Raw genomic sequence first — 24,768 nt, 5'->3', positions numbered from 1 at the left:
AGGTCAACCAGAGTGTCCGATTCTCGTCGATGAAATGACTAATGCTGCCAATTCCGCGTATGGAGCCTACTATGAGAGGTTGTATATCATTCAGGATAGCGTGGTAGTTTATGAGGGAGAAAGAGGTCCCTCAGGCTACAAGATAGATGAGGTAGAGACATGGTTAGATAAATATGTAGGTAATTAACTGAGTCTTTTCAATTCGTGATACTGAACGTGTTATCATTTCAGGTGGTTGTCACGACAGCTAATAAAAAAATAAATTCTTGTCTGGGATGTAGACTTTTTAAAAATATCCTTCCGGAACGCATGGTCTTGTAATTTCTAAAACGTGTGTATTAACGTTTCTTTAGTTCATATTTGATCTCGTTTCATTGAATTTGATTGAGCTCTTTCTGTTACAGAAACATGTCTGTATTTTCTGTTTTTCTTTTTAATGATCCATGATAAACCCAGTTTTTTGTGTATTTTATGTAAAATCGAAAAAAGAAGAGATGTATACGGACCTGTTATTGAGTTTTAACTTATTAGATTGAAGAATGACTTTGAAATCGTTACCTGAGATGTAATTGAAATATATGTACAATTTGGATGTTTGCATCTGAAATAATGTATTTTGTAAAGAACTCGATTGAGTCTTCTTCGAAAATTGACAATTTTGGAAAGTTCTGCCATTGAATTTCTTAATGTATTGATACTTTTAGGCAGATCATAGTGCAAAAACACACATTACGATAACTCTTGCAAGCTTTGCTATAAAAAAACTAGATAAGATAAGAGACAAAACATCCGTCATGTGATCTCATTCTCATTCCAGATCAAACGTATGAACTGTGTACATAGCCTATGATGGTTTGTTTCTATAAATCTATTGAGATCAGAACAAACTGGAAATGAATATGTATATTGTTATACATGATGACTTACTGAATTACGAATATCGTCCGTAAATTGTTCTTTTTGTAACCAATAAAAACATATCAGCACTACAAAGGGAGCTAAACCTTCAGTGTTGTTTTGTCATTATTTCTAATAATAGCTTGCTGTTGGTTGACGAAACTGACGGAACAACTCGTTTTCTCTTTCAAGCAAGTTTCCGGTACGATGCATGATGTGGATAGCAAAAGTGAACTAGAAGTTTAAATATCAGTTAGGCCACTATTTCAGAAGTGCCAGTGTTATTTACTGCTACTCCCCCCCTCTCTCTCTCTCTCTCTCTGTCTCTCTTCATATAGCTTATTCATAATGATTTCATTGAGAAATAATTTATTTCATAGTGTGGTATGAAGCTGCACGTGTTTGATGGTCGTAAGAGTTCCGGTTCGATCCGTTGTTGTGTACGTTGTTATCATTTAGGAACATGACGTGGGATTGATCAAGATTTAGATGGCGTGTGTAGTCGATTAAGAAGTAGACGCTTATCCTATCGGAGCATCCGGTCTTTTCTTGTACTTATTCAGAAGTCTCCGTGTAAATCTTCCTTTCGCAGGATTTTGCTTTAGTTTTATCCTTGTTTTTTTTTTTTTTAATTTTAATTCCGTTGACATGTAAGTATTTACTTGGTTGTTCTAGAGAGAGTGTCAGTTCGTGCCACCTTCGGGATCATTTGCCCAAAAGAAAGAATATAAAATCCCAAAATAAAAATTAAGTTACAAAACCAAATTGATCTTTAAAGGTTAAATGTGACCAATTTGAAGACTTCAACAAAAAAAACCATGAAAAATACTTAGATAAATAATTGCATCCAGGAAGGTTAAGCATCCGCCTCGACCACGATACTTGATAGGTAAATCTGGGTTTTAACTACTAGGTTTAAAGTACAGGTATAGGAACTGCAAAAAAAAGACTTGACAAAGGACTGTTACTATCAAAATACAATGTTCGAAATGGGGAAAGTTCAACATCCATGTATTGTGATGATCTGTCTATGTCGTTTATAGATAAGTACAAAGTGTTGTTGATTTCAAGTTCATACGATAAAGATCATCAAAAAATTTGTAATTTCTTCCAGCTTCAAGTAAAATCAGTCTGGTCTGAAGAGTGACACATTTTGTTCCTAAGAGTCTAATTTCTGCCAAGGAAAAATAAACACTTTGGCTGCGTTTTGAAAGATTGAGGCTTCATATTAGACAGAGTAAAAAAAATCGATAACAGTGTTAGAAAGAAAAAGATTTGAATTTTAAGAAGTAAATAAATAAATAGAAAAAGATGACTCAGCTGGTAACCGCTTTTGTCTGTTTTCATTAGTTTACCTTATATATTCTTATCCATGCAGATGGGTTCTTTGTCACTGTCCAGTTATCCTCTCTTTCAAGTGGTAGTTGATTTATTACTTTGTTTTCTGGTATCTTCTTGGGGTGTCTTGTGTGTGCTCCGTTTTCCGTTCTAACTACGTCTTTCTGATGTCCTTCGAGACGTGTTCCAAAACTTCCTAACAGAGATTGCGGCTTTGTCAAACCACGCCCGTTTTGTCATCTGTTGCTGCAAATCATTGGGGCGGCTTTTGCAGTTGTTTGGTATGTAACGCAGCCGCGTGGAGGTGATGAGGTGATGTTTTCACAACCCCCCGAAACTGCCCCCGACACACCTTTGATGAAGGTATGGTGACCATGTTGTATGCTTATTTCCTCTATGTTGTTGCTCTCCCTTTTCTTGCCTTTTTATTTCCTGTCTTGCTCTTCATTTCCGTTTTTCCTAGACCAAAATAATAACCACATATAACGAGATATCGTCTTGTTCATGCCTTCCTGCTCAGAAACGTTGTCATTGCATCTGTCCAGGAGAATATCTACCACATCCAATGTCTATTACAATTGATGGTGAAACTTAAACTGAAATACTGGTCTGTGTAATATTTTTTATAATTTTTCTAATTTAAGAGAATCCTTCTACCTGTCTCATCTTGTTATATAAATCTTATGTAGTCTGTATCATCAACCTAGTTCAAGTTAGAAGTAAGGTTACATACTCTGATTTTCAGAACAGACTTCCATTTTGTCGGATCTAGTGGCATTGTTACTCCTGACGACGGCCAAGAGAGTATAGACTTTAGGTCCCGATACCACATACGCATCGATCTGATCATGTCTCTACATATGTGTTTTTTCGCTGGCTGGCTGGATGTATCGCCTCGTGAACAACCGTGATCATTTTGAGGCAGAGTTTCCTTTTAGTAGCCGGTAACAGAACAATATACGGGAGGAGGCCAATAGCATGCCATTCAGAGCAATTCTGGTAAAGTGTTTTGCTCAAGAACAAACCACGTCTGCCTAGGCTGGTCCGTTTATCAGCTTCCTGCTAAACACAAACCGCCATGGGTAGGGCGCGTCGCACCATGTACCTCGAATCTTTACCTGTGGTAACCTAGGCCGACGCACTATCGACTGGGCTGTCGTGGCTCCACCTGGACATGCAGGTCAAACACTTAGACCGTATAGATTTTTCTGGTGTTAGACTATGTGTTTTGTCTACGTTGGAACTTTAGTTTGAGGTTACCAAGGACAGAAGGAAGAATATGGAATCTTTTAAACTTCTGGAGCGATATCAATCTCCACTGTTGTTCGATGTGCCCGACCCGTCCTTCACAGTTCTAGTGTTGATAATCGATTCAAGGCGCATTCTATAAGCGGAGTCTTACCTTCAGTTGCTTGTGAAGTATCCACGAAGAACAATACGCGCTCATATGTCTTTACATTTGTCAGATTTTATAGTAGTGGTAGTGTCGATCAAGTTTTTGAAACTTTTTTTCACAGGGTTCCACAACTACATGATTCGTACGTTTGACCATGATATCTAACGGAGGATTTGTGCTACAATTGTGTTGCAACCTCTTGCAATGACAATCGAGGGCCAGAATGCAGTTCGGAAAAGAATCTACACTTAGTCTGAGCTTTTCAGCTTCAAAACTTTCTTTTCCTCATGTCCCTCTTAGATTTTTCATCAGCTGATTTTTCTTTATTGCTTTAAATCGATTATGACCGCGTCTATGCACGTGGATAACATGTATATACAACATATTTTAGATCGATTTTAATTTTCTGGATTTGAACACTTTTATGTCCTAGCATGTCTGACGAGACTAGAAGAACAAAGTAGCTGTAACATATAGTTTAATTCATTATCTGTCCATACGTGTGTTGTATCTAACTCTAAATTTGAGTTGAAAGGTGCTGATTACTTGAATGCCTTTCGTATGATTACCTTCCCTGTTGCAGATACATGAATGAAATCATAAATACAAGCTTTACTCACTGCGCATGTGTAAAGACCAGATAGGAAAATCATGACAATTCAGCCAATGCCAAGAGGCCAAACACGTTGTGACAATCTGACATTTAGATTTTACCCAATGAACGTTTGCATACGTTTTGATATTGAATACCCTATGAGATTGTGCAAAAGACACACAATGGGATAGCACGTATTCATAATTTAGAGTGAGATATAGTAGAGCCAAACAATGGATTAAAAAGCATCATACAGCTGTTTCGTCCTGCTAGGACTCGTCGGTGATGTTAAGAGTATAAATTATTGATGCCTTGTGGGCGACTGAGGAAAATCCAAAGTGATCGAAAGAAGACTCAAAATAAAGACGGGGAGGTGCAGCAGTCCCTTAATTAGAAAACTTTCGTAATTTTCATAAATCAGATAATTTTACAATAGCGTCAAGTACATGTGTATTTTCCGTGCCACTATTCGAGTGAATTTAAAGGTGGCAAGCAGGTTACGGCAAACCTCGAGGACTTCCAAGTCCAACAGCAGTGTCTACCATCTGCTATCTTAAAGATATATACACCTCAATCATCCTTCAAACACATACAGCGATGTATGGTTATGTGATATCAGCTGTTAAAGGTACGATGATTCGTTTACAACTGTATATCTGTAGAATTTGTCAATCGCGTTTATTTGTACGAAAACAACGCTGGATGGCACTGACGAGTCTGTGTCATGAACAATCCATATCTGTTATAGCTCATTGGGAGAAACAGAAGGGAGGACATCCCAGCGCTTCGATATAACTATTGTTAAATAATTAATTGGTAATTATAGATACTAAAATCATTAATTAGATGGAAAAATAGCCTTAATGTCCTTGAACAATTTAACTGACCTCTCGACATGCCTCTCGTGCGAACATCGTTGTACTGTATAATTATTGCCGATAGTGAAGTGAAGGTGACAGTAACACTGTACACAAATCGGCCCGCCATTAGAATCAGAACAATACACATCTTTATTTAAAATGTTATTCAAGTTTGTAGTGAATGATGTGTAACAAGAAAGTTAATAGTACACTTTCGTTTTGTAAATCTGATGGTAGCCATTTTAGAAAACTAGATCGAGGACTTGTTTCCACAATCTGACCAAGAGTTGAGTGCAAAAGCTGTTCTCTTGTACGTTTGCATTTCATTGTACGTCATTTGTGTAGATTTTCAGTGGTTTATCCTGTGGTAGCCAATACTGGTTCAGCGTATTCGGAAAATCATTCCTGACAAATAAATATATGTTAAAACGTATGTGATGATTTTCATTTGAGTTTATGCGTAAAACTTTGTCCTCGGTAGATCTTTTTTGTTGTCTGTAAAACCATATATCAATCTGATCAAATGCTTTGGCTGTATAAGTACTATACATTCTGTCCGACATTTGAAGGAATACTTAATCGCGAAATTACAGTTATTATATTTTGGCTATGACCACAATTGTAGAATATGACCTAACCGTGTTTTTATTGGTTGAATGTTCATGACTCCATATGCAGTAAGACGTCACGATAGAACGAATATTTGTAAAAGTGATAAACAGAATCTTGCATTCACGTTTCCAATGAGATTTATGAGGCTTGGCAAAATAATTTTTTAGATTCTATCCATAAATCTTTTGTGAACGGAAACTATTTTATGTGTGGATATTTTCTGGAGTTCACACATTTAGATTTTTTTTGTTTCTTATTATGTGAATACTTTAATTAGCACATACACTTCATGTTTCAAATTGTTTCTTTAATACTCTATATATATTTATTGTTTGTTACTTTGATGATGAGCGGGTTAGGACCGCCATTAAAATTTTGAGTAAATTTATAAGAGAGAATGTGAAAACTATCATTTAATGCATTAACTTTTATTTGACGTCATTTTTCTTTTTTCGTTGGTTAATTTTATCTGAAGGGCACTTGGTGACTGGTCACGCTTGGCAGAAATCGTTTTTTCCCTATCTGATGACAGATTTCTTAATGCAGCGTTCCACATCGGCCAAAACAAATTGTAATGCATTGAGTCAAATTCAATCATCGTACATTTATTCGTAGGTAAAGTATATTGTATAATACAAATTTTCATATTCATATCAATTCATTATGGTTGGTATAATTACCACAGAATATTATGTTCCATGTATCATCGGGTATTTTCCAATGTATTTTTCGGAAAATATCGTCATTGATATGTTACATAATTTATTATCATAATTAAAGCTGGAACAATATAAATATAATTTTGTAAAAACATTAATTTTCGTGGGAGGTTTATTTGCGTTGATTTCGTTAGCACTCTAAATCCATGAATTTATATGTCCACGAACTGTTACGAATTAGTATAAATATATTTATTGAGCTATGTTTATCTAGTGTCCATGAAATATCATTATGCTAAAAAGCACGAAAATATATTATTTGACATAAGAAGATGGTACAGAATTCCAGTCGACCATACAGTTGGTTAGTATGTGAACATAAACCACAACACGGAAGTATTAAAATATGATTTACAACACGGAAACTGTAAAATACGAAATTTAACACATAAGCGGTACAGCCGGGAAGAAAAACATGTAAAATACAGAATATTATTTGGCTTTAAACGAAAAGCAGCGTATAGCCGCTGTTTGATACGTTTTTTTATCTAACGGGAAGCACAACGAGCATCGTTTCCACAAAGTCAGACATATTCAGATGTATTGAAACATTCAGGCACGTCCAGATGTATTGAAACATCAGACATATCCAGATGTATTGAAACATTCAGGCACGTCCAGATGTATTGAAACATTAGACATATCCAGATGTATTGAAACATTAGACATATCCAGATGTATTGAAACATTCAGACACATCCAGATAATAACGTATCATTTCTTAGATATCTCATGATGGTAACACAATATGCACCATATAGTTATTTTACCTATTTCTCAATGTTTCAGTTTTACATTTCTTTTTCGTATATCTGAAGCCATTCGGCCAGTTCTTCTATATTATATCCTTGTGGTCCACGTTCTCCTTCATATACCACGACGCCATCTTTGATTACATAAAGTCTCTCGAACAACCCTCCATACAGTCGGTTAGCAGCATCCGACATCGGATCAACAAGAACAGGACAACGTGTACCAAAGGACTCCAACTTTTTGGCAGCATCAATCCTGTCTTCAGTTTTCCGGTGTTTTTCAATTGAAATGTTATTGTTGAAAAACCAGCCGTCGGATGGGTGTGCTTCTTCAATATATACAATTATAAAGTCTGCGAAAGAACCGAAGCTAGTGATTAAGGAATTAAATCTCTCCAGCTTCGCTATAAACGGCGGTCAAGTGCAACTGCCGAAATTGAGAACAAGAGGCCGACCTTGAGTTTGGAAGTCTAACAGTCTCAAAACCTGACTGGAACGCAAGTCGATGACCTCGGGATTTGGCGCATTTCCTCCTAATGAAGCTTGTTTGAAGCAATCTAGATAATCTGCCCGCCAAATCGTTTTGAGAAAACGGAAGTTATATACAGAGTCTTTGTAATCTTCTTCTTTTAAAGGTGTGTCATATAAAACATCGCCAATATACCGAGTCAATCGAGTTCTCACAATGGGAATGAATTTTGCAACTACCAGTACAAATGTCAGTATCAACACTTTGAAGATGCAATAACACAGTCTTGGTATCCATGTCAGCTGCCCTGCCATCTAAAAATGGAAAAAAACGTGGAATAGTTGAATCGCACACAAGTAAGAAAGATGCTGTTTTAGTATTGAAAGTAAAAAAAAATATTGTTTTATAAAGTACAACTATGAAGAATGTATATACAAAATAAAGAAAATGACGTCATCCGGGATGAAAAGAAATACATGAAAACCATATCAATTTTTACAAAATAAGACTTGTGAATAAGATATACATTAATCCTCAGTGGCTGTCACCATACCGCAGGTGTGGGTCAAAGACCTTACTTGGATTTTTCCGGATTTCCATTTTTTTAAGTGTGGGTTAGGAAAAAGTATTATCCGTGTGCTATACTCCTCGGATTGGGACCATTACTGTAACGTCACTTCCTCTTCCTATGGCAACCACTGATGCTTGATGTTCAATCCAGGAAACATCTCAGTTACCATACGATTCAGACACAGTGGACAAGTCTTAAAACAATGGGATGCAATACAAACGATAAACCAAAAGGTTTGGACTTTACCAAATCGAGATAAAATTGATTTACCCATACGGAAAATCATAAATCATTGTGTCACAGTACAAATAAAGGAACAAACTACATTCTACATTCTAATTTATTTATTTTTGGGTCGGTGGTTCCATACAGAGGAAATTCCATGAAAGAACATATTGGCCTTATTTATACCAGAAAAACTTGATAACATTGATACTTAAACTTCGAAAGTTTAAGTAAATGACTATATTTGATAACGGTAATAGTTACCTTCCAAGACCTGTTGAAGTTTGGTAAAGTCATAGTCAAATCTGTCATGTTGACAGGACTCCTTTAGGATACATTAGTCACAATGGTAAATGGCCAACTGCGGGGTTCGCGCTATATTCTTTAAGTTTCATCGGTCTCACTCACACTCCTTGCACACTTTTCTTACAACTCTCACCCTAATTTACATGTAAGACGTAAACAACCCTGATAACACAGGACAAGTACAAGACAGTCACCTTATACTGACGTGGCACATGACACAACACGTGCAACCGCAATCATTAGACAGGTACTTTCCACATTACGCAACACAGTGACAATTGTCTACACCATTACAAACAAATAATAGAGTATAAACAATTATGAACTAATTACTAATTACCTAATTACTGAGAACAATTAGGCTAACTAGTTAATTCTAATTAATCCAGTATTATCAAATCAATTAGTAAGTAGTGAATAAAACAAAATAATATATTTATTAATTAGATAACATTTATTATTTAACATTCATTATTCAAATAAATGCACCTGTGACCATTGAAAAAAATGAATAATATACATGTTGATGCAGTTTAATTCATAATTTGGATATACCGAATCAAATTCTAAATTTGTAGCTCGAAAGATCGTTTTCACTTGTACGTTTTTTGTAAATTATAGATACATACACATGCTTGCTTCGTACACTGAAACTGTCAACATAATAAAAACAATGACCCAGATCAGCCATGCCAAAATACAGTCAATTACATGTTCTAATCAGAGGTATCTGTACATGATGCCGTCAGCAAAAAACAGTTGGAGGTTGTCAAGTGTATGACGTGTTCTATTTTGGAATTCCTAAAATTTTACCATAAGATAGAGTCCATCAATTTCAGTTTGAGAATTTTAATCAAACTGATACTTCCTTTTGTAAAAACACATTTTGTCGTACTCCTTACTGTGTTTCCTTTTGTGTTTTGTGTCATATGCCATCAAACGATACGCCCAACTAACGATAACCCGGATTAAACCGGGTACCCCGTACCCAAACAAAACGCATGTAACTGATACATAAGTAATATGAAATACAAAGACATTGTATCATCATGTATAAAGCATGATCTTGTACGATGTATTTAGTTAGTGTAAATATTCTGTCATTATCATGTACAAGATAGACAAATTTAAGGAAGATGGGGTACCCCGTGCCCTAACAAAACACAGATTTGCCTTAACACCTAAAGATACGTTCTCGCGTGTAAATCATATACGTGCTCATCACACTGTTTCAAAAATACACAAAAACTGAAATGACTCAAGGTGGTATGACATACAGGCAAATTGGTACACGTTTAAATGTCAGCCATTCTTAACGTAGCGTCTGAACCAGACTCACTTCTCTTACATCAAAGCTCTATTATAACATTGAAGTTGTCGTTTTTTTCCATTCCGCATCAGCTGACCTCACTAGGATAATTCCGTCTGCCACACAACGTCATACACAGCAGTGCGAGAAGTTAAGATCTGATTATAAGCTAAATTATATATCAGCATTTCTCTGTTGTAAAACCATTAAAATCTCGTTTTATTCTCACAAAATTAATATTCAACCACTTCTGAGAACTTCCTTCGACATCTAGTGAAGTGTACAGGTTTGACCCCTCTCCGTCCTTTGTGAAACGATGTCTTGTCTCCTGCTGAAAGCCACGAATTATTAGATAAAGGTCGACAAGATAACCTAGAAATGACACCGTTTTATATTTGCATAACATACGTCATCACCTTGATGTCAAATATCTATAATATTTGCTTCTGGTTGAATAGTAGTATGTCCCATACGAATCTGAGAATCTATGGACCGTGGGTCGGGAATTCGTGTCAAATCGTTGCTCTACGCGACTAACATCATACAATTGTGTATGACACTTGATCAATAATTCATACATAATTGTAGATAAAAATAACCCGTATAGGGCCTAAATCGCTCACCTGGATCCTAAAGTCCAGCAATGGTATACATTCTTATAGATTGGTTATTTAAAATATTTCGAAAATGACAGCTCAGTCACTCTACCTCTTTGGCAGGGCAAGACCAATGAATTAATTTTTATATCTTTGCTATCTTTTTCTTTTGATGCCCAGTAAGATTTTATATGGTTATTATGTTGGTATCTCAACTATGTCAAAATTGTGACCAATGAATAACGTCCCTTGAGGTGTGCCACACCCAAGGATCAATTCTTACATAACAAATGTGTTTATCTCTTGATGCCAAGCAATTCTATATATAATGGAGGGATGGGGACCTCAACTGTTTCAAAGATATTACAAAGAAACTGAGTCCCTAGGAGTGTGGACAGACCCCAGGGTCAATTCTTACATCATGACTGTGTTTATACTCAACAAAAAAAGAAAGGTTAACATGTTTTCTTGGCGAATACCTGTAAATGAGTGAAAACAAAATGACGTTTGTGCAATATTGTATCTTCGCTTGAATTTCATAAACATTCAAACTGAAAATGGTAATGTTTTACATTACAAAATACAGAGAGAAAGGGCTGTAGGCCAAAATCATTTTGGTTGCAGTGTTAAGACAATTTGCCAGTTGGTAAGTCGTTTAAACCAAACTGGGTCAACATCCGATCGTCCACGAAGCGGCCGACCCCGTAAAACGACCGCCAGGGATGACCGTCGTATACGATTGATACACTTGCGCAATCGATTCGTAACCGCAGTAGAGACTTCAAGGACATTGTTTGGGCGTCGTGTGTCTCCCCAAACAGTCCGCAACAGGTTGAGGGCCTACCAATTGAAAGCGCGGCGTCCCTACACTGGACCCAATTTGTTGCTACGTCACCGTAATAATCGGCGTAACTGGACCCGTGTTCACCGTCGTTGGGCCAAACGACAATGGAACAATATTCTGTTTTTCAGATGAGTCCAGGTTTTGTCTGCAACACGGTGACGGAAGGCGCAGAGTGTGGAGGCGACAAGGGGAGCGTTTTGCGAACTGCTGCGTCGCAGAACGGGACCGCTTTGGCGGCGGAAGTGTAATGGTTTGGGGTGGTATTTGTGGGGGGACTCGTACCAGGCTTGTTGTGTTAAATGGCAGTTTAACCGGCATTCGATATCTGGACGAAATTTTAAGACCAGTGGTTCTGCCATTCTTAAGACGCCATGGCGTTGGCGCCATTTTTCAACAGGATAACGCACCAGCGCACACCAGTCGCGTAGACAGAACTTTCTTGCAGCAGAATAACGTACAGGTGTTAGATTGGCCATCTAAATCACCTGATTTGTCACCGATTGAGCATGTCTGGGACGTTCTTGGGCGACGCGTGAGAGAACGTCAAAATCAGCCGTCAAACTTGCAGGAGCTGGCCGAAGCCTTGATCGCTGAATGGAACAACATCTCTCCTTGAATTATCCGCCGGTTCACGAGTTCCATGCGACGACGCTGCAATGCTGTTTACTTCGCAAACGGTGGCCATACCCGTTACTAATGTTGTTACCTTTGAAATTGACCCCAAAGTCCTTTACAGTCGAATAAAATCAACTGAACGCAAAGTTTTATAATGAACCATGACTTTATTAGTACATGATTGGTAAGGATTTATGAAGGGGTTAATTAATTAATCACAGAATAAAGTAGTGTTACCTTTCTTTTTTTGTTTAGTATATATAGTTATGGGGTGGGGGTTTCAACAGCTTTACAGATATAACGCAGAAGTTAAGTCTCAAGGGTGGAGCCAGACCCCAGGGCCTCTTGTTCTTCTAGGACAAGTTTGTGGGTGCCAAATCTCCTAAACAGTAGCAAATCGGATTATTGTCTATAGTCTGCTTTATACGACCTGGTCTGAAGACGTTCAAACAACATTTTTAAAGGAGGTAAAAAATCCAATATGGCTGCTATGACGTCAGAGGACAAATTTTTTAAATTACCAAAATTCGAAAACGGTATTATTTATAAGTAACCTACGGGGCTATTTTCCCCCTTATTTCCTGTTAATTCAAAATATGTCATACAAGAAAGCTCGCTGTTGGGTCAAACTTTTTGTTTGTTTGTTTTTTATTTGTAAAATGTTGATTTCTGGTTTTCGTTAGGGGTCAAAGTTAAAATGCGAAATTTTCTGGAACAAACATTAAAAACCTCTAAAAGTCCACAAGGCGTAGAGGCATGATATTGTACATTTAAAATGCTCATGACATTGCCTATAAAGATTATTATTATAAATTACCTTGACCCAATTTTATGGTCACAGATGTCAACAATGTCAAAACATTTAAATAGCAATTTCTCAATCACCAAGAGGCAGATAGTGATGAATATTTTCCTGTAGCATACTGTGATAAATTGCTATTGAATGTATTAATAAAACCTTATCTGAAAATTCAACTTCCGGTTTTCGGAAAGGGTCGTATTTGAAAACTGTTCTTTTGGTTAACACATTTAACAAACTTCTTCTCACGTTCCACACTGGCTAGAGCCTTGATATATCAAACGGATGATGTCCTGGTCATGAATTATCAGGGATGAAAATACGAATGACATTGACCTGCTCTTAAAGTCACAGGGGTCAGTTATGTTAAAGTCTTTAAATGGCTTCTTTTCAGTAAATATAAGGTACAATGTGATTATGTTTGATAATTTGCATATTGTTCTCGATTGCTGTTGTAGGAAAATATTTTGTCAAATGTCAACTTTTGGTTTTAGGAAGGGTGTCTCATTTAGAAAGTTCTTTTCCTTGTAACCCAAATAAATGATCTGAAATCGCACAGTCTGGAGTCTAGATACGTTGTATATCAATTGCTTGAACGGTCAGCTATCACGTTTATGGAAACGATTGACCTTTAGGTAAGATGTTGTACATACATATGTAAAACAAACCCGTCAAAATGTTGGCCAACAATTTCTAGTTTCTTTTCTTTTTTTAAAAAAATGGGTCATAATGCAATAAATCCTGACAAATCCGTTCGTAAAAATATGTGAACTTTAATTTGTACACAGTCACATTACCCTTTCTAAATGCACCTCAGTTTATCTCGAAATGTTTCCAATTATTCGAAAAACACGTATTTGCAAAAGTAAGCACCTCAGCTAAGCCGAGGCAAAAAATAACGCCATTGACTCTATCTTGTGAAACTAGAACGATGACACGTCAGAGGGTCCTGCAAGATTTTCCACTGATAGTGAATTAATGATTTGTGTGCTAAATATAATGTATATTTGATATATATGTTATACAGTAGGTCTTTCTTGGCTACTTTGATATATTATATTAAAGCATTAAAATTGTGAAAACTTAATTGTGTTTAATGATGTGAACGGCTAAAGTTTGCAATTCTTATCGTCTTTTATATCCTCTTACTGCAAAATAAAACTTTATATGACATCGAGACAAAATTACTTACTAGATAAGATACAAAACATACTCAAGGGATAAAGAAACGCAGGGTGACGTTACAAAAACAATCAGAAAATCGGCCAAGCAATTATCTAGGTTACAGTGCACGTGGTCCTGTATCGAATGTTGCATTATTGTATTTCGTGACGATGTTTTCCGGGGAAAGCATGAAAAGGGAAAATCTCCTGCACAGCAGTGTTGTGACATTGAGTTTCAGTGCTCGTCAAACCATTATGTAGCCTTTATAGACACATCCTTTTCCGATATCTTGATTAATTTCTGATAGCATTAAACTATGTTTAGCATGTTGATAAATTCTTCTGATAGTAACATTAAAAGAAACATTTGACATCTTGGAGACTTGGACACAAAATTATTGATGTGAAAATTAATGTTTGCTGAAAAGATGCAAAGAATAAGTTACTTTTTATTTAAAAAAAAAATACCAACAAATAAAATATTTCAATGAAATTTTAATAATAAACACAATTCTTCATCAAAAAATAAATCAACAAATAAACTATTTTTTTCACTGAGTATTTGATCAAAAAAGACAAATGATTACACATGAAATGTATCAATCAGGACAATGAAAATCAAATATTGCATTTTAAGTAAAAATAAACAACATAAAGTCATTAATCGCACTTTGTAAACAAATTGTCTTTCACATACAACTTCAAACACATGTACATTTTGAACACAAACTTGACCAAAACAACTGTTTTAGATCTGAAGAAAACTTTTTTTCTGACACTGTTTGATAATACCACAGAGACTCTATATCTTTAGTTACACCTTACCAATGATAAATTCAAACAAGATCTGGGGACAAAAACAAAGCAGAAACATCATTATTGATAATGAATATGATTTTGTACTTTTGACATCATATCATATGCTTGATCAGGTTGGAAAAATGAAACAATTATTTTTGTTATTTAAAAATTAGTTATTTTTTTTTGCTGGGGGAAGGAGGGGGTTTTTTGTGCGTATTGTTATCGTCATTGGTAAGACAAAAGATAATAAAAGTGAGCAAAAAAATTGAGACATGAACTGGAAATGATATTTGTTCACATTTATGCATAAATTTTGCCATATATAGTAATAGTATAAATATTCTCCTGTTAAGAACAGCCCTATAAATCAACAACACATGGGTATTAAAAATTTGTAGATTGGCACACAAAAATATACAATATCATAATTACATGTATCATATGTCCTATGAGATCTGGTGGCCTTTGTACCTTAGCAACCAGTTACAACATCAGCTTTAACATTGATAATCTGGCTGCAGGCATGTCCTTATGAAAGGAGGTGAATTAGGTAAATTGAAAGGATTACAAAAATATTTTGTTGCAACTGTTCAGAATTCCATTAAGTCTCTTCTTGTACCATTAAAAAAATATACTTTATTTCATCACAGAGTGGCTTTGTTATTCATTTTTTTACCCATGCAATATTTTTGTGTATTGTATACACATGTATTATGTAAGCTACTGTGACGTCATGCTCAGATAATGAAATGATGTCACACACTTACAGATTGCATTATGACGTCATGATGGAGACTTCAGATAAAGAGTCTAAATGACTTCAAATTTGACTTGGTAATGTCCATATTTGTCAGTACATTCAATGAGTGATAAAAAAGATCCAGTTGTTTCCATTTCATATGGTATTAATGAAACTCATCACAAATATTGGAAAAACGAGGAAACTTATGCAAGATCCTATATTTACTCACAACATAATTTGTGTTGTTTCACTACCATACATATATTGAATTGTCTGTCTTTTACAGCCAAATTGTGTTAAAAGATATGCCTGGGTGTTAACAGTAACAGGTAAACATCAATGATAATTTTTTTTCACAAGGAGTATCACATTGGAGCAGTGAGAAAAACACTTCACAGAGGGTAATTTTACATCAGTTATTTACCTATGTAATATCTTACATAGAGCAGAAAGGGCAGAGATATATAAAAAGAAGGAATAAATTGACGACTAATAACAAGAATTTTTAGCTAACAATTCCTAGAATAACTAGGCGCTCCCTCAATTATTCTTTAAATCTCAAGCAATCCTTAAAACAAATGTACGTATTCCTGGAAAGACATACACACACTGTCATTCTAGTATGTGTTTAGATCTTTAAGGCATGGCATCATTTAGGAAACTTCATACAGTTTTCATATCCTGATGTGGAATGTACTGAAAAAAAAGAAAGAAAAAACCTAAGAATGAAAATCCATGTATGAGTAACATATTTATGTCTAAAAGTCTGTTGGTCCACAAATACATTACAACTATAAAGTAATGGCTAATACAGAGATTATTTCATTTAACAAACACACAAAGATAGGTTACCAGGTATCTTTTCATTTTAAAGCAATAAACTGCTTTCAGTTGGCATTCATTAGCACTGTGAATACCAACAGGATAAGGACAAAAAAAAATCACAGAATCAGCCTCTATCCAGTTGAAATTCAATTACTTGCAATATTCCTACACTGTTAGCAGGTCAGGAGCTACACAACTGATGAAGTGACAACTCACTTAGGTGAGCTCAACTATAAAATATTGAATTATTATAACACCAAACTTCCAAGTATGTTCCTACATTACATTATGTTTGAAGTCACATGTACATGGAAAAAAATATAAGACTGGACATTTTTTTCCTAAGAGGAAAAAAAAAGAAATCCTGACTTGTAATAACAGTTTGTCAGCTTTATCTCTCTCTCTCTCTCTAGAAGTTCTGCAATTCCATTTACACAATTAAAGTTAATAACCCGCCATTTGCTGAAGCATATCCCTTTAAGCAGCTTTGGTAGCAAGAAGGAAACAAATTTTTTACAGAAAACTGAACCATAAAATCTACAATACAGGTAACTGAGACAAAATCATAGAAGAAAAACTGTTTCATTGTACAAACTAGTATACTCTATTTCTTATCATAAAAATTATCAGCAGTACATGGCCAGCATCATAATATGTGATAACAAAATAACTTACTTGAGGAAATCTGGGGAACGGGATATGACTTGTTCAAATTCAATGTATGACAGCATGCCATCATCATCCAAGTCAGTTTCTTCTAACACCTGTAAGGGGAGATAATTCAGATTTGATTCAATAAGGGATATAATTTTCACATAAAGTTTTTTTTAATTTTGAAAATTTAAAGATATAAATTTGACTGCTGACAAGTTAACAATGTACCTTTTCTCCTCAAAGCTTTTCTCCTAGTCTTGTGACTAAAGTCTTTTCAAGATCATTTTTGTTGATAAAGTGGTCACCATCAAAGTCTGCAGAACAAAATAACAGGGAGATAATAACACAGAGAAAATAACACAGGGAAAATATCATATGGAAAATAACAGGGACAATAACACAGGGAAAATAACACAGGGAAAATAACACAGGGAAAATAACACAGGGAAAATAACACAGGGAAAATAACACAGGGAAAATAGCACGGACAAAATAACACAGGGAAAATAACACAGGGAAAATAACACAGGGACAATAACACAGGGAAAATAACACAGGGACAATAACACAGGGAAAATAACACAGGGAAAATAACACAGGGACAATAACACAGGGAAAATAACACAGGGACAATAACACAGGGAAAATAACACAGGGAAAATAACACAGGGACAATAACACAGGGAAAATAACACAGGGAAAATAACACAGGGAAAATAACACAGGGAAAATAGCACGGACAAAATAACACAGGGACAATAACACAGGGAATATAACACAGGGAAAATAACACAGGGAATATATCACAGGGAAAATAACACAGGGAAAATAACACAGGGAAAATAACACAGGGACAATAACACAGGGAATATATCACAGGGACAATAACACAGGGAAAATAGCACGGACAAAATAACACAGGGAAAATAACACAGGGACAATAACACAGGGAAAATAACACAGGGAAAATAACACAGGGAAAATAACACAGGGACAATAACACAGGGAAAATATCACAGGGAAAATAACACAGGGAAAAATCACAGGGAAAATAACACAGGGAAAATAACACAGGGAAAATAACACAGGGACAATAACACAGGGAAAATAACACAGGGAAAATAACACAGGGAAAATAACACAGATAAAAAAATAACACAGGACAATAACACAGGGAAAATAGCACAGGGACACAGGGACAATAACACAGGGAAAATAACACAGGGAAAATAACACAGGGACAATAACACAGGGAATATATCACAGGGAAAATAACACAGGGACAATAACACAGGGACAATAACACAGGGAAAATATCACAGGGACAATAACACAGGGAAAATAACACAGGGAAAATAACACAGGGAAAATAGCACGGACAAAATAACACAGGGACAATAACACAGGGAATATATCACAGGGAAAATAACACAGGGAAAAATCACAGGGAAAATAACACAGGGAAAATAACACAGGGACAATAACACAGGGAAAATAACACGGGGACAATAACACAGGGAATATATCACAGGGAAAATAACACAGGAAAAATAACACAGGGACAATAACACAGGGACAATAACACAGGGAAAATAACACAGGGAAAATAACACAGGGACAATAACACAGGGACAATAACACAGGGACAATAACACAGGGAAAATAGCACGGACAAAATAACACAAGGAAAATAACACAGGGACAATAACACAGGGAAAATAGCACAGACAAAATAACACAGGGAAAATATCACAGGGAAAATAATGCAGGGACAATAACACAGGGAAAATAAGGGAAAATAACACAGGGAAATTAACACAGGGAAAATAACGCAGGGAAAATAACACAGGAAAATAACACAGGGAAACACAACACAGGGAAATAACACAGGGAAAATAAAACATAACACAGGGAAAATAACACAGGGAAAATAATAACACAGGGAAAATAACACAGGGAAAATAACACAGGGAAAATAACACAGGGAAAATAACACAGGGAAAATAGGGACAATAACACAGAAAAATAACACAGGGAAAATAACACAGGGAAAATAACACAGGGACAATAACACAGGGAAAATAGCACGGACAAAATAACACAGGGACAATAACACAGGGAATATATCACAGGGAAAATAACACAGGGAAAATAACACAGGGACAATAACATAGGGAAAATAGCACGGAAAAAATAACACAGGGAAAATAACACAGGGACAATAACACAGGGACAATAACACAGGGAAAACAGCACGGACAAAATAACACAGGGAAAATAACACAGGGACAATAACACAGGGAATATATCACAGGGAAAATAACACAGGAAAAATAACACAGGGACAATAACACAGGGACAATAACACAGGGAAAATATCACAGAGAAAATAACACAGGGAAAATAAGGGAAAATAACACAGGGAAATTAACACAGGGAAAATAACGCAGGGACAGGGAAAATAACACAGGGAAAATATCACAGAGAAAATAACACAAAAACAGGGAAAATAACACAGGGAAAATAACACAGGGAAAATAACACAGGGAAAATAACACAGGGAAAATAACACAGGGACAATAACACAGGGAAATTAGCACGGACAGAATAACACAGGGAAAATAACACAGGGACAATAACACAGGGAATATATCACAGGGAAAATAACACAGGGAAAAATCACAGGGAAAATAACACAGAGACAATAACACAGAGACAATAACACAGGGAAAATATCACAGAGAAAATAACACAGAGACAATAACACAGGGACAATAACACAGGGAAAATAACACAGGGAAAATAACACAGAGAAAATAACACAGGGACAATAACACAGGGAATATATCACAGGGAAAATAACACAGGGAAAATATCACAGGGAAAATAACACAGGGAAAAATCACAGGGAAAATAACACAGGGAAAATAACACAGAGACAATAACACAGGGACAATAACACAGGGAAAATAACACAGGGAAAATAACACAGAGAAAATAACACAAAGACAGGGAAAATAACACAGGGAAAATTACACAGGGAAAATAAGGGAAAATAACACAGGGAAAAATTAGGGAAAATAACACAGGGAAAATAACACAAGGAAAATAACACAGGGAAAATAACACAGAGAAAATAACACAGGGACAATAACACAGGGAAAATAACACACAGGAAAATAACACAGGGAAATAACACAGGGAAAATAACACAGGGAAAATAACACAGGGAAAATAACACAGGGAAAATAACACAGGGAAAATAACACAGGGAAAATAACACAGGGAAAATAACACAGGGAAAATAACACAGGGAAAATAACACAGGGAAAATAACACAGGGACAATAACACAGGGAAAATAACACAGGGAAAATAACACAGGGACAATAACACAGGGAAAATAACACAGGGAAAATAACACAGGGACAATAACACAGGGACAATAACACAGGGAAAATAACACAGGGACAATAACACAGGGACAATAACACAGGGAAAATATCACAGGGAAAATATCACAGGGAAAATAACACAGGGAAAATAACACAGGGAAAATAACACAGGGAAAATAACACAGGGAAAATAGCACGGACAAAATAACACAGGGAAAATAACACAGGGAAAACAGCACGGACAAAATAACACAGGGGAAATAACACAGGGACAATAACACAAGGACAATAACACAGGGAAAATAACACAGGGAAAATAACACAGGGAAAATAGCACGGACAAAATAACAGGGAAAATAACACAGGGACAATAACACAGGGAAAATAACACAGGGAAAATAACACAGGGAAAATAACACAGGGAAAATATCACAGGTAAAATAACACAGGGAAAATAGCACAGACAAAATAACACAGGGAAAATATCACAGGGAAAATAATGCAGGGACAATAACACAGGGAAAATATCACAGAGAAAATAACACAGGGACAATAACACAGGGAAAATATCACAGAGAAAATAACACAGGGAAAATAAGGGAAAATAACACAGGGAAAATAACACAGGGAAAAATCACAGGGAAAATAACACAGGGAAAATATCACAGAGAAAATAACACAGGGAAAATATCACAGGGAAAATAACACAGGGAAAATATCACAGGGAAAATATCACAGAGAAAATAACACAAAAACAGGGAAAATAACACAGGGAAAATTACACAGGGAAAATAAGGGAAAATAACACAGGGAAAATAACACAGGGAAAATAACACAGGGACAATAACACAGGGAAAATAGCACGGACAAAATAACACAGGGAAAATAACACAGGGACAATAACACAGGGAATATATCACAGGGAAAATAACACAGGGACAATAACACAGGGAATATATCACAGGGAAAATAACACAGGGAAAATAACACAGGGACAATAACACAGGGACAATAACACAGGGAAAATAACACAGGGACAATAACACAGGGAAAATAGCACGGACAAAATAACACAGGGAAAATAACACAGGGACAATAACACAGGGAAAATAACACAGGGAAAATAACACAGGTAAAATAACACAGGGAAAATAACACAGGGAAAATAACACAAGGAAAATAACACAGGGAAAATAACACAGGGAAAATAACACAGGGAAAATAACACAGGGAAAATAACACAGGGACAAAACACAGGGATAACACAGGGAAAATAACACAGGGAAAATAACACAGGGAAAATAACACAGGGAAAATAACACAGGGACAATAACACAGGGAAAATAGCACGGACAAAATAACACAGGGACAATAACACAGGGAATATATCACAGGGAAAATAACACAGGGAAAATAACGCAGGGACAGGGAAAATAACACAGGGAAAATAACACAGGGACAATAACACAGGGAAAATAACACAGGGAAAATATCACAGAGAAAATAACACAAAGACAGGGAAAATAACACAGGGAAAATAACACAGGGAAAATAACACAGGGACAATAACATAGGGAAAATAGCACGGAAAAAATAACACAGGGAAAATAACACAGGGACAATAACACAGGGACAATAACACAGGGAAAATAACACAGGGAAAATAACACAGGGAAAATAACACAGGGAAAATAACACAGGGAAAAATCACAGGGAAAATAACACAGGGAAAATTACACAGGGAAAATAAGGGAAAATAACACAGGGAAAATATAACAGAGAAAATAACACAGGGACAATAACACAGGGAAAATAACACAGGGACAATAACACAGGGAAAATAACACAGGGACAAAATAACACAGGGACAATAACACAGGGAATATATCACAGGGAAAATAACACAGGGACAATAACACAGGGAAAATAGCACGGACAAAATAACACAGGGAAAATAACACAGGGAAAATAACACAGGGAAAATAACACAGGGAAAATAACACAGGGAAAAATCACAGGGAAAATAACACAGGGAAAATAACACAGGGAAAATATCACAGAGAAAATAACACAGAGACAATAACACAGGGACAATAACACAGGGAAAATAGCACAGACAAAATAACACAGGGAAAATATCACAGAGAAAATAACACAGGGACAATAACACAGGGAAAATATCACAGAGAAAATAACACAGGGAAAATAAGGGAAAATAACACAGGGAAATTAACACAGGGAAAATAACGCAGGGACAGGGAAAATAACACAGGGAAAATATCACAGGGAAAATAACACAGGGACAATAAGGGAAAATAACACAGGGAAAAATTAGGGAAAATAACACAGGGAAAATAACACAGGGAAAATATCACAGGGACATTAACACGGGAAAATATCACAGGGACAATAACACAGGGAAAATTACACAGGGAAAATATCACAGGGAAAATAACACAAAGACAGGGAAAATAACTCAAAAACAGTAAATAACAACTTCACAAAAATCATTTGTCAAACGTAATTCTAGTGTCATTAATAATGGGTTACTTGTACTGTAACAACAAAAATCTACCACTTGACACTTTCATGAATGCAGAATTATTTCCACAATAGTCAAAGCAATAAAGGCTTTTCCCAGATATTGCTAATTTACAAGAGGTACTTTTTAACAACCACTTTCACAATGTACTGTATTTGTTCTTTTATGATTTTTGTTGTCAATTGTTAAGTCAAAGTCATTACCATACATCTTGAAGGCATACACAGTTTTGATGTCTCTAGGTGCAGCCTCAGACAACACAGAAAACATATCAAGAAAATCATCAAATGACATATCTCCAGATCCATCCTCAGAAAACACCTGACACAGTCGCTGTCTAAAAGGATTCTCCTGAAAATATTGGAGGAAAAACAATCTTGTGAGGTTTTGCTCACTGAATGACACCAGTGTTACAATCAGAGCTCTTTCTGGAATATCAAATGGTTATAACAAAAATAGAGCTACAATTTGCTACAAGTTTTATGCTAAGCGTTATCAATGAACCAAGAAATTCTGAGGTGATGTTAATCTTTCATATCCTTCCTTTCTTATATTGCTGCTACATGGAATCAAAGTATATCAAGATAGCATGTAATTTATAAGTATACAGAATAAAAATCTATATGTTGTAGGGTTATGAAGAAGTATCTTTTCCTTAAGCTTGTACAATATTCAGAGTTTAAGTAAAATATCTAGAAACACGGCTATGTATTTTTTTCAGCAATCATATATATCATATTCTGTAAATTTACATTGTACAACCTTCAGTTCTGGCATTTTTTCAAGTTCATGTAGAGGAATCTTGATGAATGAAGTCTGGCCTCTTTTCATGTCAAGAGGTACATGTTCAGGGTAAAGTCCCTGGAAACGTCGGAAAATTCTATGATAAAAAAGGAAAGAACAATTATAATTAAGTACATTTAACAACTGTGACCTGCAAAGGAGGACAAAACAAAACAACTTTAACCAAAAATTCATTTATTATAGACTAGAGAAACCTATAGCAAATCTGCTGTCCTACTGACTGAACTTCTCAATTCAACAACACAAGAATCTTGTAAGATTCCTTTTGGTTATATATTAGCATACAAACCTTAGAATCTCTTTTCTTGTGAAAAATGTACAATCCTGCAATAGATAACAGAAAGTCATGCCAAAATGTTACATCCATGATCCATGAATTTAATTGTTATCATAACTCACACAAATACACGATATTACATATTGTAGGTAACATAAATAAGTTGACATGTTCATATATAGTCATACCATTTTAAGTATTTCAGTAGAGGTTCACGTGTTGCCAAGAATTGTCATTGACGAAGTATTTGGTATCAGTTTTAACACTCGTTCTGACATTTATGCTTACTTGATAGAGGTTACCTTCAGACCAAATGACATTTAAACAAGTACAAATTAACAGATTCACAATTTCAATCACTAGAACATCACAATTACAATGTACAGTGACAATCAAGTATGCCACAAAACTGGTAAAATCAGAATATCAACAAATGCCGTATACCTGATAAGCTTCCAGCTGTTCCTCGCTGAATGTTGTTATTTTATTTCCCATTTTCTGTGATAAACTTCTACGCAGATGTGCGTAGAAGCTGAGCTCATCTCTTGATCTTCTTCTGTTTACAGTTCATGTGACATCTGACAGGTGACTTCCGGTTAGAAAAAATACCGGTTTATTTATCCAAATACAAACAGATTTTTTTATCCATGTGTAAAATCAATG

The 24,768-nt window shown here is 35.6% G+C and overlaps 2 protein-coding genes across 2 annotated transcripts; both read right to left on the bottom strand.

Moving 5' to 3' along the window:
- Nucleotides 1-7,208: 7,208 nt before the first annotated feature.
- LOC132546955 (thyroxine 5-deiodinase-like) lies at nucleotides 7,209-8,746 on the bottom strand. The gene is made up of 2 exons (XM_060210685.1): nucleotides 8,699-8,746; nucleotides 7,209-7,952 (listed from the first exon to the last, which is right to left on the bottom strand). The coding sequence occupies exons 1-2, from the start codon at nucleotides 8,744-8,746 to the stop codon at nucleotides 7,209-7,211; spliced, it is 792 nt and encodes a 263-aa protein (XP_060066668.1).
- Nucleotides 8,747-14,621: 5,875 nt separating this feature from the next.
- Nucleotides 14,622-24,742, bottom strand: LOC132546960 (calcium and integrin-binding family member 3-like). Its single transcript, XM_060210690.1, is given in 7 exon segments — nucleotides 14,622-16,305; nucleotides 17,110-17,198; nucleotides 17,317-17,402; nucleotides 23,228-23,375; nucleotides 23,787-23,904; nucleotides 24,118-24,152; nucleotides 24,550-24,742. Coding segments are annotated over 7 exon segments (549 nt in total). The 5' UTR covers nucleotides 24,601-24,742; the 3' UTR covers nucleotides 14,622-16,283.
- Nucleotides 24,743-24,768: the final 26 nt, after the last annotated feature.

The sequence above is a fragment of the Ylistrum balloti genome, unplaced genomic scaffold (genome assembly GCF_031769215.1).
Source record: "Ylistrum balloti isolate Yb309-2 unplaced genomic scaffold, AGI_CSIRO_Ybal_v1 Utg369924, whole genome shotgun sequence".
NCBI lineage: Eukaryota > Metazoa > Mollusca > Bivalvia > Pectinida > Pectinidae > Ylistrum > Ylistrum balloti.
The sequence above is the reverse complement of the archived record's forward strand: the minus strand, read 5'-3'. Positions and strand labels throughout refer to the sequence as shown.